The 18,684-nt window shown below is 39.1% G+C and overlaps 2 protein-coding genes across 2 annotated transcripts; both read left to right on the plus strand.

Annotated features, from left to right (window-relative positions):
- Positions 1-1,053: 1,053 nt before the first annotated feature.
- On the plus strand, positions 1,054-6,630 carry LOC310936202 (MOB kinase activator 1B). Its single transcript, XM_083900222.1, has 6 exons — positions 1,054-1,333; positions 2,388-2,554; positions 3,280-3,373; positions 3,469-3,602; positions 4,477-4,640; positions 4,726-6,630. The coding sequence occupies exons 1-6, from the start codon at positions 1,320-1,322 to the stop codon at positions 4,801-4,803; spliced, it is 651 nt and encodes a 216-aa protein (XP_083756348.1). The 5' UTR covers positions 1,054-1,319; the 3' UTR covers positions 4,804-6,630.
- A 1,169-nt stretch (positions 6,631-7,799) lies between these two features.
- Positions 7,800-14,720, plus strand: dck (deoxycytidine kinase; the record flags this gene model as incomplete). The annotated part of the gene is made up of 7 exons (XM_083901405.1): positions 7,800-7,914; positions 8,192-8,307; positions 10,423-10,616; positions 11,663-11,810; positions 12,011-12,126; positions 12,558-12,657; positions 14,694-14,720. The coding sequence occupies 7 exons, from the start codon at positions 7,800-7,802 to the stop codon at positions 14,718-14,720; spliced, it is 816 nt and encodes a 271-aa protein (XP_083757531.1).
- Positions 14,721-18,684: the final 3,964 nt, after the last annotated feature.

Genomic DNA, 18,684 nt, shown 5'->3' on the forward strand with positions numbered 1-18,684 from the left:
AAAGCATGTTGGTTCGTTTGAAGTTCTGCCAGACAATCCCACTCAGCTGCTATTCCAGGATAACTGAACAGAAAAAGAATTTCACATGACACTCTCCTCTTCTTCGCTTCTTAGCACCTGTTTTTGGTGCCACACACGAAATGCAGCAGAATGAAATCGGCCTTATGTAGTCGACACAGTGAGTGGTACAAAATGTGTTGTACATATTGTGCAGTTGTACTCAGGAAGAAAACACCTTGCTTGTGTTGATACAGTGTCCTGCTACTATTAGAGCGTTGGCATATGTCTTGACAGCTGGGAAAATGGACGACCTCATGCAATTTACACTCATGAGACTTTGTGGCAACATTGTTATTTACACAGATATGAAATGTCCTATCTATTGTTGTCTCATATAAACTGTATAAAACCCATTCCAGTGAGACTGAAAACAACATTAACTGAGTCTTTGCAGGAATGCTATCAAACATATTCTCTGAAACAATTCCTGATTCACCAGACATTCTCTTGAGTCAGGAAGAAGCATCTTTTGTTTGCTGATCTTACCGCTGCAAAGTGACTTAAAGCTTGCACATGGAAAGCTCTGCATTCTGTCAGTGTAGTTAATTGATTAAATAAATATAGCGCATGTGGAACAATGGGCTGCCAACATGCACCAAGCAAGGGGGTAAAAAATAGATCACATTGGAAGCAAACGATCACTATAATTAAATCCTTCATGTAATTGTTCTTTATGTCTCCGCGGTCCATGATGGGAGGGATTTGGGTGTGGTGGGAAGGGACATTTGTGATTATTTTATTTTGCTTTATTAGTTGTCAAAAATATAGTTGATTAAATATATATATATTATTATTATTTTATTTTTATTTTTTTTGAAATAGTGAAGTTAAAAAGAAAGTTCAATAGTTAACAGCAAGTAAATATCCCAGTAGAGCAGTGCCATTTTTATTCCACTAGGTGGCAGCAAACGAAAGAGCTCCGTGTGAGCTGCGTGTGTGGCCTCAGCAGAAGAAGTCAGCATTACGTTCAGTACGCTGCTGCCTCTCAGCGTACATATCAGCAGCCGGTGGATACGACTCTTTTATAACATTACCCAAGGTTTTTTTTCCGACACTAATATCTGTTTATTTTCTGTTCTATTTATTTTTATTTATCGAGTTGTTTGGATCTTTATGGGCCGCTGAAAGGAATCCGGAGAAAGAACCGAGGACGAGAGAGACTGAGAGAGTTGTGTCAAACAATCCTTCTGGTCTTCAGGCACTCTGCTTTTTTTTGCTCTTTGCCGGGAGAGTTGTTGTTTTCTGGGCGCCGAGGAAACATGAGCTTTCTTTTGTAAGTTCTAATTATTGTGATGGATATTTGTTTTGTCTGACCATTCGGCTTTGTAATTGAAAGAATGTCAATATAATGTAAGCTAATATGCTAGCTAGCTGCTTCGCTAGCAAGTAGCAGAGTACGGGCTTCGTCTATAGCCTGGACTCGTCTTTGCATGTCTCGCCTGTTTTGCTTTTCTCTCTGTAGATTTTTGCATATAATGGACATCGGTTTCAGATCTAAAATATCCCTAATAGCAGCACCCTCGATTTTACCTTTAAACACGAATCAGAGTGCACATTTAACCGAGAAGGCTCACAGTCTGGCTTGTGTATTTGCTGGTGCCAGCACTTCGTTTACATAAGCTAAGTCGTCTCTGATATAACTAAATTCACCAGTCAATAGCTGAACCAGAAATTAATTAAAGTACAGCTGAGTCACATGATTAATTTGTATTTGGTTAGCTGAAAGATGAAAACGCATTTACACACGAGTTCATCATTAAAGTTACTGAAGTTATGGAAATGCCAGTGTTGAAATATTTGAAAATTCTATCACTTTTGGACGTGAACAGTAGTGTATCTGAAATCCTTATCTTTGTTTCCATCGCGTTGTTCAAGATCACCTCACACCCATTTCAGTAAGAGAGAACATTTGTGTACATTTGGTTTAGCAAAGGCATACTTTTCTCTTGGTCGAGGTTTAGAAATAGGTTTTAAAAATTCTGTATGACATTGGCTTTGCTTTATGTTCCAAGTTGTAGTATCTGTTTTGGTGAACACCCATCTAGGTTGTGATGACGCACACAAGGATTCTTGTTAAATGGTGCGTTGAGAGAGATTGAATGCAGCACCTCTACAAACGGCCTCATTACACGCTGTGTCACAGAGTGACACACTGTTCAGGCCCCCTCACTCTTGATTACATCAAAGTGATCACCTCAGTTGTGTAGATCCTAACTTTTCACAATCAGAGGGCCCACACCGGTGCTAACTCATGATTTGTCATAACATTTCACTCCCTTCACATGTGTCACACAATTCTTCTTCCTCTTTTGAAATCTGACTCACAGTGGAAACCGTTCATCCAAGACGTTCAAGCCCAAGAAGAATATCCCGGAGGGTTCTCATCAGTACGAGCTGTTGAAACATGCAGAGGCTACACTGGGAAGTGGAAACCTGCGCATGGCAGTCATGTTGCCTGAGGGTGAAGACTTAAACGAATGGGTCGCAGTTAACAGTGAGTGCCAAGTTTAAATAACCTCCACTCATCTCCCTTGATACACCCTTTTTAATTCACATTCCTGCAAGAATTATTTAACCCCCACACCTTTTTTTTTTACACATCTGTCTCTTCTTAGTCTTTCTGTCTGTATGCTAGTAGTCTCAGTAGTGTTCCTGTGAATCACCAGAGGGTAAACTGTTGCCATCCTTTCCAAAGACCATGACTATTCATGCTAGAAAAACCGCTGTGAATGTTGAGTAGACCTCATTGTCTGCGCTGAGAGCCGTGTTTACTTTGCGCTCTATTGTGACAAATGGCTGGTCAGTGGAAGCTTAATTTCCTCCCTTGTCAGATTGCCTGACTTGCTGAAGTGTTTGTCTCACTGTGTACAGTACGGGAAGTTCTCTTTTTTTAATTTAAAATTTGACTCGACAACACATCAGCTGTTCAGTATGTGTGTTTGTTGGCGATAAGCAAATGAAGCACCAACACTAAAACGCTGCCTTCCCTTTAGAAAGATAGATGATTCTAAATGATGGAAAGGCAGTGTTGGTTGTCTGCCACTGGGAATTGGCAGTAACACAATCTGTGCTGTATAAGTCTGATCTGAAATGTGGTCTAGGCAGTGAAGTGGGAAGAGTTGAAGGTTCTCGCTTGTTTGTTTTTGTGCTAGTTCACATGGTATTCAGTCACATGCATGTTGTTGATTTAAAAAAAAGAAAATGTTCTTTTCCTCTTAGCTGTGGATTTCTTCAACCAAATCAACATGCTGTATGGCACCATCACAGACTTTTGCACAGAGGAAAGCTGTCCAGTCATGTCTGCTGGTCCTAAGTAAGTTTATCGTTTAAGTAAAACCAAACAACAAACTGTTTGTAACGAATGTGGAGAATGTCATCCAAGAGCGTTTGTCGTCTGTTTTTCCTTAGGTATGAGTACCACTGGGCTGATGGAACTAACATCAAGAAGCCAATCAAATGCTCTGCTCCAAAGTACATCGATTACCTCATGACCTGGGTGCAAGACCAGCTTGATGATGAGAGTCTCTTCCCATCAAAGATTGGTTTGTTTACATTCTGTATAGTTTTCATGTTGTAATGCTTTGTTTCTTTCAGTGATGTTTTCATCTGACGTCAGACGTCATTGACCAAAGCATTAGGACACCAGGGAACTAGGTTAACTTAGAGAAATAGGGTATAATATGTCCACTTTAAAGTCTTTCAGCTCTTCACATTATCACACTATAAAAAAATCACAGATTCAGTCATGGAAATGTATGAAATAACCAATAACACTAACTTCAATCACAAATATACACTATTTTACAGCCTTTTTTATACACTAATTCACGAGTTATGAGACTGAGTATTTTCAGGAAACATAGCCCACATAAGAATTGTTGTCTGTATTGCTGGATTTAACTTTTCGTAATAACAGTCATTAAGGTTACTATCTACTAAAACCCATTTAGTGCCCATAAAACTTTGCTGATCCAGGATCAAAACATCCGTTACTGTTTTTCTGTCAGCAAACATCAAAATGTCTTAGCTACACGTGAACACTTGACACCGTGTTAGCGTGGGGTGGTTCTGTGTTGCAATCACAGTTGTTTGCTTTTCCATTAAATCATGCTCTGGCCTGCCTCTTAAGACCTTGTAATCCAGGAGAGCATACTTTAGTGTGGCTGCATCTGCTTTGTTTGTGCTGAGATTTTTCAGCTCAATAATATGACCTGCAGCAACAGAGAGGTAAACGGAGCTAAAAAGTAATGTGCGGTATGTTTTTATTTAAACTATTAGCATTTTTAAAAAGGTATTTAACCCTAACCCACTTTTTTTACTTAAAGTAATTTGCTCAAACTCAACACTGACGGAATTATCCTTGTGTTTTTGATGATCTGAATGATTTCAACAGCTTTATTTTTTTCCCCCCCTAAGGTGTCCCCTTTAAGCGAAACTTCATGTCCGTGGCAAAGACCATTCTGAAGCGCCTGTTCAGAGTCTACGCCCACATCTATCACCAGCACTTTGACTCTGTCATGCAGCTGCAAGAGGAGGCCCACCTCAACACGTCATTCAAACACTTCATCTTTTTTGTTCAGGTAGGACTTTGGTCTTCGCATAAGTAAAGCATAAGAAAACACTTAGTGTATCATGCGCTCATGTTTTTTCTTCTTTTTATTCCAGGAGTTTAACCTCATTGACAGGAAAGAGCTGGTCCCACTACAGGAGCTGATTGAAAAACTGACAACTAAGGATAGATAAATGGCCGCGTGATCCTTATTTTATTGGTCTTCTAGTTTTTGCACAGATACCCACCCCACCCTGGCTGTACGTATGCAGTATATACTATATTTCCATTTGGGGAAATGTTTTTAAAAAATGGGGGGCCAGGAAGCAGGAAGGGTCTTGATAGGTTTATGGCACTAGAACTAATGCTATCAGGGATAACACACTTGATAACACACTTAACGTAATAGAAGAAAAGGTTTTAGCTCTATGAATAAATCCCAGTATTCAGTCATGGCTCACATTTACGATGGTATAGACACATTAGTTTCCTGTTCTGTTACAGATGTTTTTTGTTTTTTTTTATGTTTGTAGATTCCTATTTCAAACTTTCTTGCAGGGGAGAATACAGTCTTTAATAAATAGTATGGTATTGTTGCTGTTATGGCAAGAATTTAAGCCAATTCAGCAGCAGTGGCTTGTTATTTTATTCCTCAAGCGACGTGGAGGGAGCTCAGCGGCACTTTGCCGCTCTTCACATCTGTATCAGCCCACATCTGTCAATACAAAAGAACCCTAAGTGCCTAGCATGGCTCATATTTGCCCTATATCAACATTGAGAACTGTTAGAAGTTAAAGGCCATAGATCACTGACGCACTGGACACCTGAACACAGCCCATTTCTTTTTGTACTCTAATTCTGTTCTCTCCCCATCCAACATATCCTTGCGTCTCATTGCCACCTGCACTGTGCAGGTTATGATTCATGAATGTTTGTAGAAGTGAGGCTAGAATATTGTCACGTTATAGCAGGAACTACAAATCAATTCCCCTTTATTTGATCGTTTTCTAGTAACAAATTCCTGTGTACTAGTTTCCTCCCAAAAATGTAAAAATATTGGCATGTTTTAGTAGATATCCGTGAGGAATCTACAGCCTTCGAGTGTATATTAAGGTCAGTAAATCGGAAGTAGGTACGTCTGTCACAGCTTCCACTGTTTATAGAACGGCATTTCCAATTGGATTTTCTGAGGCAGCCCTTGTTCTCAATAGCCATAAAGCACTTTGAACATTTTCCCCCTGACCTCTCTTTGCCTGAATGTTTATTCTGCATAGACTGCTTTGTGCGAAGCCGTAACATGTGACCGATCGTAGTATGTTTCCTCTCACATTTCCCCCAAATGAATGTTGAAATGCTTCACCTCCTCTGGCGCGAGCTACGAGTCGGCACGAGTGAGATTTCCTACGCTTTTTCGTTACGGTTTGAGTCGTCTGTTGCTGTGCTTGGAACAGCAAGTGCATGCGCCCTTCCCAAATCTTAAGTGTAGTTTACTATGCAATAACAATTGACACAACACTAAAATGTTTACCAGATAGCTCATTCAAACTTTATATACATTGTCGATCTCTACAATCTCTGATGTAAACCCATCGTGACAAAACTGCTTCTCATTTGTGTTTGCGTTCAGAAAAGGTGACACAAACGTTTTATATCGGATGCGTGATGGAGAGGTGTTGAACACATGTAAATACAGAGGCTTAGACCTGTCTTAATTAGCTTCAGAGTGCTAACTCTTGGTTTAAAGAATGCATTGAGTCTTTTTCGAGGCTGCGTCCCCTTCTCCCCCCCTGGTTTCCATATCAACTTTACTTTGTTTTAATTGTTCCACGTCTGTTTCCACTTGATACGATGAATGTTACTGCTCGTCAGATATCTGAAGACATAATATAAAATTGGTCATCCTGAAAGCATCTCATGTTTGTGAAATGCCCCGCAAAGTTGTCCCTCCTCCGGTGTAATAATTGATGATATGTTTGTATATAAAGGCTTGGTAGGGGGTTTTTCGATGCTACTGAATTGATTGATGCTGTTTACAAGACAAATAAAGTTGGTCTTGACTCTTTGAACGAATTCTATGTTTGTGATTATATACCTGAGCACAGCCACTTGACTGCAAGGTGTATTCCAATAAATATTTATTTCAATTCTGTTCTACTTTATATTACAACTCTATGCATCCAGCTCATTTTACGTCATATTATAAAGATAATAAAATGAAGTTTATATGCTTAGATACTTTACTTCATACATACATTTATGCTACAGACACCACAAACGTGTATATATACTTCTGATTTCATAATGACCTCATTTGCTTGATATGGTAATGAATCTAATCAATAGATTGTCTATTGTTATTGGTTATGGAAGTTAATGCATTACAACATGACCCTGATAACATTTTGTGGCGTCATTGTGACTCTTTCATGACTTCACATCACATATCAGGATGGGAAACAACCTTTGTGATCAACATAAACTTAATCTACTGAAAAAAATAGCGCCATGTTATGTTGATGAGGAATTCTGGCCAGGATATTCCGTACTCCTGAGAACTCCTGGGAAGTCCTCATAGGGAATGACAACATTTCTGTAGCATTACTATTCCCTCTTCAAATGTCTGTAGTATAATAAAAAATGATGTAATTCTTAGTCAGACTAATGTGTTTACATGACATGAAAACCAATTATTGTCTTAGTCAGACTAAAATTTGACTTTTAACATGCATGTTAATGCACTAAGTGATCGACCATTTGGTATTCTATGACATAACCGCTATCTCCCACATTGATTTTTATGAATACAGCCAGTAATGAGTTGGATCTCTACTCAAAAGTTGAGTTCACATATAAATATTTTTATGTTTTGAGTATTTTAATTGTGAATTTTATGAACGACTATGGATAATAATATCATTAAAACAACTTTATTCAGTGGGGGGGGGGGGGATTCTTTCATGGGCCCCAAAATCTCTAGCTTCGCCCCTGCTCGGTGGAGGAGGAGCGCCGTGGCTGCAGCTGCTGCTTCCGCTTCCGGGGAGGAGACGAGTCTGTGCAAACCGCCGCTTTCTGACGTTTGTTGCCGCCAAAGCTTAAAAAAAAGCGATAGTTATCCCGCGGTGCAGCAGCTGTAACACCGTCAACAATTACCGTTCTCTTTATCCGAAGACTTTATTTTGTTTACCGTAACATGTCTTTTACTCCGAAGAGACGCTGCCCGGAGTCACTGGACGAGTCTATGAACGACTCTATGAACGACTCAATGGAGAAAAGAATAAAGCGGATTTCGGTGGAGGGAAACATTGGTGAGTACAGAGCTCCATCACATCACAGACGTTTAAACCTTTAAACCGCGGTGGTTTGTCCACATTACGTCTGTAAAAGTGCAGTCAGTCAGCCAAAGACTGGTTGTTTTATTCAGACCTTTCTGGCCAGGACCCTTTTTTTTTGCCGCCAAGTGTTAAACGTCCTCAACTTCCTTTTGTAAAACTGTCAGCGCATAAACGTACCCAATGTAAATGTGTAACGACATGTTCGTGTGCGCTGTGACCGAACTTTAGCGTGTTTTTGTGTGTGTTTTAGCGGCGGGTAAATCCACCTTTGTGCGCCTTTTGGAGCAAGAGAACCCGGACTGGGATGTAGTACCGGAGCCCATCGCCAGGTGGTGCAACGTTCAAACAAACGGTGACGACTTTGAGGTATTGACAAACTCTCTAAAAATCTCTAAAAAAATAAATTGCTGTCATGCTAGCACACTCTCAGGTACACCTACGTCAGATACTATAGTCTGAGTCATGGTTTTGCTTTTTATATTGGGCAAATTGTATGACTTAAAGGTCCAGTTTGTAACATTTAGGAGGTTTTACTTGCACATAATTGAAGATTCTACCAATAAATTTGTTCACAGAAATGTATAACTGTCTTAAGATTAAAAGCATATATGTATTTCGTTTTCTGTTGGCTGTAAATAAGCCTTTCATATGTACTTCAGACCTAGCATCTTGTGCTGCCATTTTCTACAGTAGCCCAAATGGACAAACAAGCTAAAATGTGTGCTTTGTGTTATGAAGCAGAAGCTTGCTATACAAATGAAGAAGAAGAATCTATCTGGTCATCAAAGGCCACCATAGTTCCCTAATGTGTGTGTGTGTGGGGAAGCCAGGGTTAAGACGAGGAGTCCTATACTTTATTTACTCAATTGCAGGACACTTTTTTTTGCACCCAGTTTTGCAAGTGTGCAAAACACTAGGAAAACATCACCGTCTTCTTCCTGTTGAAGTTTCCTCCCTTCAACTGTGAAGCCTGCGGTATACTTGCACGCACATTCCACCAGCACCACATTGTAAACACATCACATATCGCAATAGACTCTTGTATACTCTTGCGCTAGGGGGTTCCTGTAGTATTCCACTTCACCATCAGGTGGTGGTACAAAGTCTGGACACATGGCATAGGATGCATTCCTACCAAAGAAGAAGAGGATAAATTTGCGGCTTCTTAGCCTTGACAAACTTGTACTTTAACATTGTCCACCTCTCCCTCCTGGAGTTCGAACACAGAGAGGCGTCCTTGTGCTCCCGTTCTCTTCCGTTTACACGTAAAATTAAAAATGAATAAAGCAGCACAGATATAGATTGAGATAAACAAGCGGAAGGAAGGATCGGTTGATCAGGATGTTGGGCAAGAATGGGCCGGAAGTCAAGAGTGCCGAGCAGCAAATGCAAAGCAGGCTTCAGATGTCACCTCCTTGCATACTGCATCTTTAAATCACTATATACTGTAAATCTGCAGTGAATTTCATTGTGCTCCGTCAGTAGAACATGATCCTGCACGCCCCACACACACACATACGCAAAGACTGCACAGGTTAATATGAGTAGGAGAGTCTTCATCTGTATTTAGAGTGCAGCTGCTATCTGTCCTTAAGGCTGTGCTATAGTCCCAGTTATATTACCACACACACACCCAGGGGAGACAGATGGTCCCACTGGACAGATGAACATGCCTTCATCATTACATCAAACCTCGCTAACTTTCCACTCAGCTGCAAGCCCATAGCTTCACGCCCACGCCCACTGTCGGTATAGAAATAAGCAGGAAATGAGATTCAGCTGCTGGTGACTTTGTATATTTGAGCTGATATTTTGCATCAAAAGGAAGCACCTTTTACGTACACATTTAAACATTGTTAAGCCAACAAATTACTATTTTACTCAACAAGAAGAACGTTCTTTTGAATGGCAAATATAAGTGAAAATGTAGAACTGAAATCCTCTACACCATCCAGTTGTTGGGCGTGAGGTCATGCACCCTCTGCTGTTAGACGGTGTTTTGCAGTGTTAATTTTTAGTCTCTTGATTTATTTTAAAGAACTTAAATGAAGTATATTACAATATAACCTAGCATTCCAACTATGTCAAACAATTATGGGTGTTTTTAAAGAGCACTGAATTTAATTTCCTCACACGAATGCCTCAGAAAAAAACTATAAAAACACTTTATCACTAGAGACAGTGAGCGGATTTGGACACATTTTATACAAAAAGAAAGATTCAAGGTGAGACAGTGGACAGTGAAGTAAGAAAATAGTGCTTCAACTCAAACATCAATTAAAACAGGTTTGAACTACTGTCAAAAATGTGACATAAATGTAAATGAAGTAATCACATATTCATTTTCTTTTATGTCCCTAAGAAGTTAAAGTAACCATTTATTATAGATGTCAGGAACATGAGTGCACCATTGTTGTTGTGTGTAAACGCCAATGAAATGCAGTCTTATTAAGGTATTTTCTTTTGTATGTGACAAACCAGGAGCTGACCACATCTCAGAAGAGCGGAGGGAATGTCCTGCAGATGATGTATGAGAAACCCGAGCGGTGGGCCTACACGTTCCAGAGCTATGCCTGCATCAGCAGGGTGCGCTCCCAGATCAAGTCGGCCAATGGGAAGCTGCGGGAAGCCGAGAATCCTGTGCAGTTCTTCGAGCGGTCCATCTACAGTGACAGGTATGAACACATCTGAATCATTTTTGATCCATCATCTACCGCAAAGGCAAGAGTGCTAACCACTACACCAACCATGGGCCCTCAGGCTCACTTCAACTAATAGTACAAATAAAAGCAGCCATTAGGTGAACAAATAAAGGAGGAGTGTGTACAGTAGGTTCAGTTCCTCTCTTGATCAGGGCTGGATGCTATCTATAAACCCGTGATGCGTTACTTATTGTACATCTATCCATTTGCTACCACTTTATGCTCAACAGGAGGGTCACAGGCGGATGCTGTGCCAATCTCAGCTGACATGGGGGCGATAGGCGGGGTCACACCCTGGACAGTTCGCCAGTCCATCACAGGACCACATATAGAGACAAGCAACCATTCACACTTAGGTCAAGTTAGAGTGTCCAATTTACCTAGTTCCAACTGGGGCTCAAACCTGGGTCTTGTTGCTGCTATTGTGGTAAAGGAAATTACATCAGCCACAGAGGCTACTGGGAGCTAACAGCAGTTAGCATTTGGAAAAGTGATCATTTGCAGGCTCTAGCAGGCACATTGCCGTCATATATAACATGTATTCACTGGACAGATAAATCCTCTGAGGCTGGAAGTTTGTGTAAAACTCTGTGCTGCACTGTGGAGCCAAGAATAGAACTTTTCGCGGACTTCTGGTTTTTCGGATGCCGTTGCCCTCGACAGCAATCTCGCGTGTTTTACGGACAAAGCGGAGCTCCGTGAGACAACAATTCCAGGAATTTAGCGTCTTGTGGCGTCCCAATGAGCACGGAAGTCAACATCGCATGTTTTATTAATCTCCTGTACTTAGACTGAGGAGGACCACAAAAGCATGAGTGAGTCATCTTTGTTTACACTTTGCTGACTGATAGGACCCCCAGAGTCCCAAATATAAGGATTTCAATGATTAAAAAGTTGATTTTGCATAATATGGGACCTTTAATGACCTTAAGATGTGCAAAATCTCTGATATGATATATACTCTTTGCAATGATTATAATGAATAAAAAAGTCCTTGTCCTTTTCTTGTGATGTCGCAGGTACATCTTTGCAGCTAACCTGTATGAGGGCGAGTGTCTGAGTGAGACCGAGTGGTCTGTGTATCAGGACTGGCACGGGTGGCTGCACAGCCAGTTTGGCAAGCACATCGAGTTGGATGGTATCATCTACCTCAGAGCTTCACCTGAGGTATTCGTCTCACCAGCTGTTTTTTTTACATCCTTTGTTATTCTATCACATGTGGGAGCACTGCTATTGTGTTTTTTTTAATGGTTAGATCTTGTCCTGAGCTAACATTAGACCACAGAAGAAAGAGTACAAAGGACAGGAGTGCAGAGGCTTTGTGCAAACATGCGACTCATTTCCTTTTCTGTTGTGTGTGTGTGTAGAAATGTTTAGAGAGGCTGCACCTGAGAGGCAGAGAAGAAGAGCAGGACATCCCTCTGGAGTATCTGGAGAAGCTCCACTTTAAACATGAGAGCTGGTTACAGCACAAGACCATGACGTAAGCAGAAAAACACACACACACACACACACACACACACGGAGGCTTTTATGGCATGTTTACATTAGGAACTGTGCATTTCTGAAAACAACAGATGTTCTTTGTGCTAAAGGAGGAGACAGTCTCTAGTTTAGCCGTATTAGTTATATGACCGGTCTTGGTTATTGGAGAAAGATCCTTTTCATGCAATAACCTGACAACAGCTTGAAGACTTGAATCAGTTTGTGATCCGTGTGATCTGCATCTGCTACACGAGTGTGTTTAAGGAAACGGGCGAGGTCACCAAGTATACTCCGTCGATCATTCGGTCCACTGTGCGCTCCGCGATTTCCTTCCCAAACACAAATGTTGAATAAATAAACAGGCACAGATGCCGTTTCCCGGACGTGAATGATTAACACAATGTGTCCCTCGTCTCGTCTGGCCCACAGCATGGAGTTTGATTATCTGAGCGACGTGCCGGTCCTGACCATCGACGTAAACGAAGACTTTAAGGCAAATGACACCAAAGGGGCCGACATGATCGAGAAGGTGGGTGACAGTCGATGCTACAGATGTGCAATGTTTATATCATGAGTTGTGTCCACATCACATAAATCCTTTTGTCAGAACAAACCCAGTATGTTTTTTGACTTGATTTAATCTTAAATTGTTTAATAGACGAGATTAAATTAGATTTGACTGATTCTGCAACATGTAATTTAACTTATTTTTAGAGAATAAACCTAATTTGTTTAACTGGTTTTCATATTCAATCCAAAATACAATATTATACATTACGTTGCATGAAACTACTCAACTGTAAAGTGTTTAAAATCCCTACTTTGGCTTCATCTAAACCAACTACAACAAGCTCTGGTTGTGGGTACGACTGTGCCGCTCAACTGGAACATTGTCCCTTTTATACAAGTATACAATCAATTTATTAAATGAAGTGTGTCCAACTACTTTACACTAGGTGGCGACGCACTCCCTTCTAGCTTATAATTACAAGGCGGTTTATGTTATAGAATGCAGCTGGTCGTTAACCCGCACTGTTAAAAAGTTTGGGGTCACTGATAAACGTCCTTATTTTTTGAAGGAAAAACACTTTTTTCAATGATTATAACATTAAATGAATCAGAAATACACTCTATACATTATTAATGTGGTAAGCGACTATTCTAGCTCCAAACATCTGTTTTTTAATGGAATATGTACATAGGTGTATAGAGGCCCCTTTTTCAGTGTTCTAATGGTACTTTGTGTTTGCTCATCGTGCTAAAAGACTATTGGATGAAAAAATCCAAAAATTACTGATTCATCGTCATTTGTTTTGATTCGAACTTGATTTAGCGCGCAGAACTGCTAATTTGAGGGTCAACCGCTGATGCGTGATTGTGAAATCAGTGAGTGTGAAGCTTTTTAAATTTGGAAAAAGGCAATGTAAACACAAGCAAATCCATGGAAAACAGTTTATTTAAGCTAAATTTGTAATTTTGAGGGTATGACGTATTTTGGCTCAGTTCTTTCTTTTTATTATCCTTTATTTAACCAGGAAGATCCCATTGAGATACAAGATCCCTTCTTCCTTGACCAGGGAGTCATGGGTTTTTTAAAGTCCAGTTTTAGTTCGACAAACACATTGAATAGTTTTTTGTTGCTGTTTTACATAACCTTTTTGAGGGGTCCAGATTAAGGATCTTGTGGGTACGGCATGTATACTTCTGCACTTTATCCCTCGTTTTTTTACTCTCTTTTAATGACCTTATTTATTAACTTTTATATCTGAAATTATCTTGTCTCTGTAACTATTTGTATTATGTATGCTGCTGTCTTGACCAGGACTCTCAATGGTACCTTCCTGGCTACATAAAGGATAAACTAGAAAAGCACTCGGAGAGCGCAGGCCTCCGCCAAGGCAGCTCAGACCCCCCACCCCCCTTTCCTTGGTACGGATCAGGCTCAAAATTTCATCCAAATCCGCTGTGACTTTTTCGAGTTATGCTGCTAACAGACAGACTCCAGCGAAAACATATACCACCTTGGCGGGGGTCAATAAAATGAAACACAGACCATGCTAGCATTCTAAAATAGTGTATATGTTGTATTCACGGTTATGTAGGCACATGTTCGTGCTTGAGCTTGTAACGGATTTTGTTTTCTTGAAAGAAATAAAACAAATTGACAGTTTAGGAATACAAATACAGGGTTAAAAAGGTGGGGAAAACTGTGGGAATTTTAAAGTGTGTGTATGTATGTATGTATGCTGTGTAGTTTAGGGAATAAGTGGTTTCACAACAAGTTTTTGGGCGGTGAGAGGTTAAATGTGTGAGAAAGACACTGGTTTCACTTATGGAAATGAGGCCTTCACAGCTGTTGGAGGCACAGTTTCATGTTAACGGTAAACATTTCACTCCCTTTCAAATGCCACGACCAAGAAATGGACCCAAACACCCTCGGCAACTTTCACACAGTTGACATCAGCAGACTTGTGTTTTTTTTTGTTGAGTTATGATCACAGGATGAAAGCTCGGAGCTGGAAACATTAACACGGTTTGCTGCTGCTGCTGTTGTTTTTTTTTCAGGTCAAGGAGTTCTTGAGCACATTATGAACCTGGGAATAAAGAAGACGCCCCAACAGTGACAACTCTTTATTTTTCTTTTTTTTTTTTAAATGTATGATCTAACCTGTAGAATTTGTTAAAATATTTTTATGGCTATTTTTTTTTTACGTGTTGTGTATTTATCTGTGTTATTGTGTGCAAATGATTGTGTGTGAACTTTTGACAATAAACTTGAAATACTAGAAATCTTTTGGTTTCTGTTTATTGTGTAGCTCCCATAAAACTGACGGGGTTCCTACACAGCATGGAAAAGTGTGGAATTTCATTAGAGGAAGTTTCCCAGGTCTGGATAAGTACGGAAAAGGGGAAAAAAGTATGTAAAAAATATTTGTGTTTCCAGACTATTATCTCACTTTCTAAAATTAAATATATGAATAATATACCAATCAAAACAAGTTACTAACACAACACAGCCTACCTGTACCTGTACTTGACGGTGTCACGGGTGCATGCACGTTTTTTCCGAGGGCTGGCTTCATGAAAAATGAGGGAAGTGATTTTAAAACCGTTTATTTACATAATAAGCATCTAACAATTGGTATTCAGATGTTTAAAGGTGCCATATGTAAGAATGTGGCCAAAAACGGTTATTACATTCAAATTCAAAATACCGAGTGTCTTTTAGGTTTCGTTTTCCGGACGTAACTGGCAACCCGTGGTTGCTCGGCAGCTGAGACTCTACTGACTGCAATGATTGGTAGACAAAACCTGATCTGCAAAATATATTTTTTAATGCAAATATTTTGTCTGTACTGTTGTTGTTGGTGAGCTCAGTTTGTTACATGAACATTATTCCTGAGTCTCTGTGACATATTAGGAGGTTTTTACAGCCAGTTGCTTTAGTTTTATTACATAATGCACCTTTAATATTGACTGAAAAAATCCTCTGACAAGTCTAAGGTTTTGAGTCTGGAAAGGGATGGAATTTTGAATTTGGAAAATGTTGTAGGAACTCTGAACTGAGAAAATTGGTTCAAACTTAACACCAACAGATGTCACTAGTGTCCTCTCCAGTCGCTCTCACAGAGAACATTACACTACCGGTCAAAAGTTTGGGCTCACCTGTACAATTTTTTGTTAAAAGTCACACTTTTATTCGTCAAAAGAGTTGCAAAATGGATAGAAAATATAGTCAAGACTTTGACGGCGTTAGAAATAATGATTTTTATTCCAAATAATCATTTTTGCCCTTTCGTCAAAGAAGCAGCACAACTGTTTTCAGCTGTGCTAACATCAATACACAAGGGTTTTCGAATAATCCAATAGCCTTCTAACGCCATGAGCAAACACAATAGAACACTGGAAATGGGCCTCTATACACATTATGTACATATTCCATTAAAAAACATGTTTGCAGCTAGAATAGTCGTTTACCACATTAACAGTGTATAGAGTGCATTTCTGATTCATTTAATGTTGTATTCACTGTTTTTTTCCTTCAAAAATAAGGACATTTCTAAGTGAGCCCGAACTATAGGATTTTTTTAAAAAGCTCTTAAATGCCTTCATGCAGTAGTTACTGACCTGAGATCAGAATGCATACTCACTCATACACACACTTTGTCGTGTGTGTGGGACAAAGGTCTTCGTATCTGATCGTAAAAGAACTATTAATTAGCCAAAATGATAGTGTTGGTGTAAGATCTTAATATGTTCCGGTTATTAATTTATTTATGAGGTTGTGAACACTTTGTACTCTAGGTTTTATGGAGTGGTGTTCTTGAAAGAAGCTTTATCAAGATGACTATGAACCCTGGATTAGGAATTGACTAATCTGGTGTCGCTGAAAAAAATCCAAAAAAAATCAAATACTTATAACCCTATAACGCCAAACATATCATATGTGATACATGAGTTTTTGAGCCCTCCACATGAGCAGTGGGACAATTTTTTTCCCTGAAAAACCTGATAACCTGTCTAAAATGATGGGAAACCCGGCAGAAAATGTTTTTTTATTTCTTCATATGGACCAACAAAGGCTCCAGTTTCAAAGAATTGGATTTTTCGGTCAATTATTGAATGGTTTGGGCTTTACGGGGGTTAAGAATCTATGTACTGAGTTCGCGTTGAGGGCTGTTAATGTCGTCGTTATGGGAGCAGAATCTTTTGTTTCACACTTGACATTTGAAAAGATGTAAAACAACTGATGTCACTGATGTCAATAAGGGTACGCGCTCAAGGTTGTCCTATCAGTGTTGGACACACACACAAAAAAAACGCCGTACCGAGTCTTTAATTTAAACCCAAACAGACTTCAGTTTTTTATCTAAACAAACGTTAGATGTTTTGAAAATACGACGTATGAAAAGGAAAAATCGCTTTCAAGTCGCGAGAAACGTGCGGATGGATTTGGATTTCAAAGGTTTCAAAGTTTCTGTCTTCGGGGACAGACATGCAAACGACATCATGTGACAAATGAAGTTGGAAAAAATTGCAGAGCTTGAGGTTGGACAAATGACCGACATGAGAATAAAGGTCAAAGTGATCACAGTTATTGAAAAAAAATCAATATTATTTACAATAATAATTCAAACAAAGAGGCTGCAACTATATAAAAAAAAACTATACTATACTATGAATTTATCTTTTGAGCACATAAAAACGAACACATTTTTTAAGTATGTAAAGTAAGGGCCACAAGAGAAGAAAATACCTACTAATAGATCCTAATAGTATATGGGGAGTGATGTGATTATTATTATTTACTTTATTTGCTAAAAGAAAAAATATTTTTTAATATATTCAATTAGAAGATTGAAGTTTAGGACCCTCCTCAAAATATTTACTTTAATTTAAAGCACTTTAATGCAAGAAAGTAGGGTTTTTTTAACCCATAAAGGAGAATTAAAAAGGAGTTAATGTTTACAGTTTTAATGCATTTTTCTTTAAGGTTATTATTTAATAGATTTGCATCAAAAAAACAAATAAAATCGTTAAGGTGAGGACTTTCTTTCCCTCGTCCACATTTTTTTTTTTTTTTTTAATGAATTGATACTTTACAGACAAATTGCAGCACCTACAGAAAAGCAAGATGGATGAAGAATGAAAGAACATGGGCTTTAACTGAAATAAAAGTCAATAAATAAACCACAAAGAAAGAAAAGTGTGTTAAAAATAAAGAAATACAAGTTAATAATTAAATAAATAAATAAACCATAAAGAAAGAAAATGAGGTACACAACAGTAGGGAGTGTAATGGGTAATTCACTGATATTCATATATTGAATATTTGTGACTGTAGATTTGATCAGAAATGAAGTAAATTGTGTGATTTGTGTTTGTTTGTTTATTGTTTGCACTTTAATAAAACACTACAAACAAAGTATAGTATAGTATATCACATAAAAGAAAAAAAAAAATATATATAATATATGATAAACTACAATGAGCCAGTGCTGGGAGGGCTTATGGAGAACCTCACCATTAAAATAAATAAGTCAAGTTAAATGAATCTTATCAAAATAAGATGACTAATTAATTAATTAATGAGAGAGAAAAAAATAAAGAGAGGAAAAAAACTGCAAAATTTGAAACTTTTTCCCCATTAAAGACAAAAAAAATGTAGATATTCCTGGTTTTTGTTTCATGGATTGACATATTAAACACATAATATCTTGAAGGTTAGAATAACCCTCCTCCTCCTCCTCCTCCTCTCTCCTTGGTGACGTCACGCAGGAGGAGGGATGACACTTTAAATATGGAGAAGGACACGCTGTGATCCCAGAGTCTCTCTCCACACTGAACAGCGACACACACTCAGTGAACCCTTTTCTCCAAGATGCTGTCCGGGCAGCATGTTGTTGTGATGCTGTGAGGACCGAGTCTCTCTGACGTTCTTGTTTTGAGCTGTGGCGAGTTGAACTTGTCAACTCGAGTCAGTCAGTCAGAGGCTCCAGCTGCAGCCGATCTTCTTTGTTTTGTACTTTCCTCTCGTGGAGAAAAAAAAAAGGCG

Source organism: Microchirus variegatus, assembly GCF_963457635.1.
Source record: "Microchirus variegatus genome assembly, chromosome: 1".
NCBI lineage: Eukaryota > Metazoa > Chordata > Actinopteri > Pleuronectiformes > Soleidae > Microchirus > Microchirus variegatus.

Excerpts from the sequence above, each read along its gene's own strand:
- LOC310936202 (XM_083900222.1), top strand. Across the intron at positions 2,555-3,279 it reads CGAATGGGTCGCAGTTAACA|CTGTGGATTTCTTCAACCAA; the intron begins GTGAGTGCCAAG and ends TTTTCCTCTTAG. Across the intron at positions 3,603-4,476 it reads TCTCTTCCCATCAAAGATTG|GTGTCCCCTTTAAGCGAAAC; the intron begins GTTTGTTTACAT and ends TCCCCCCCTAAG.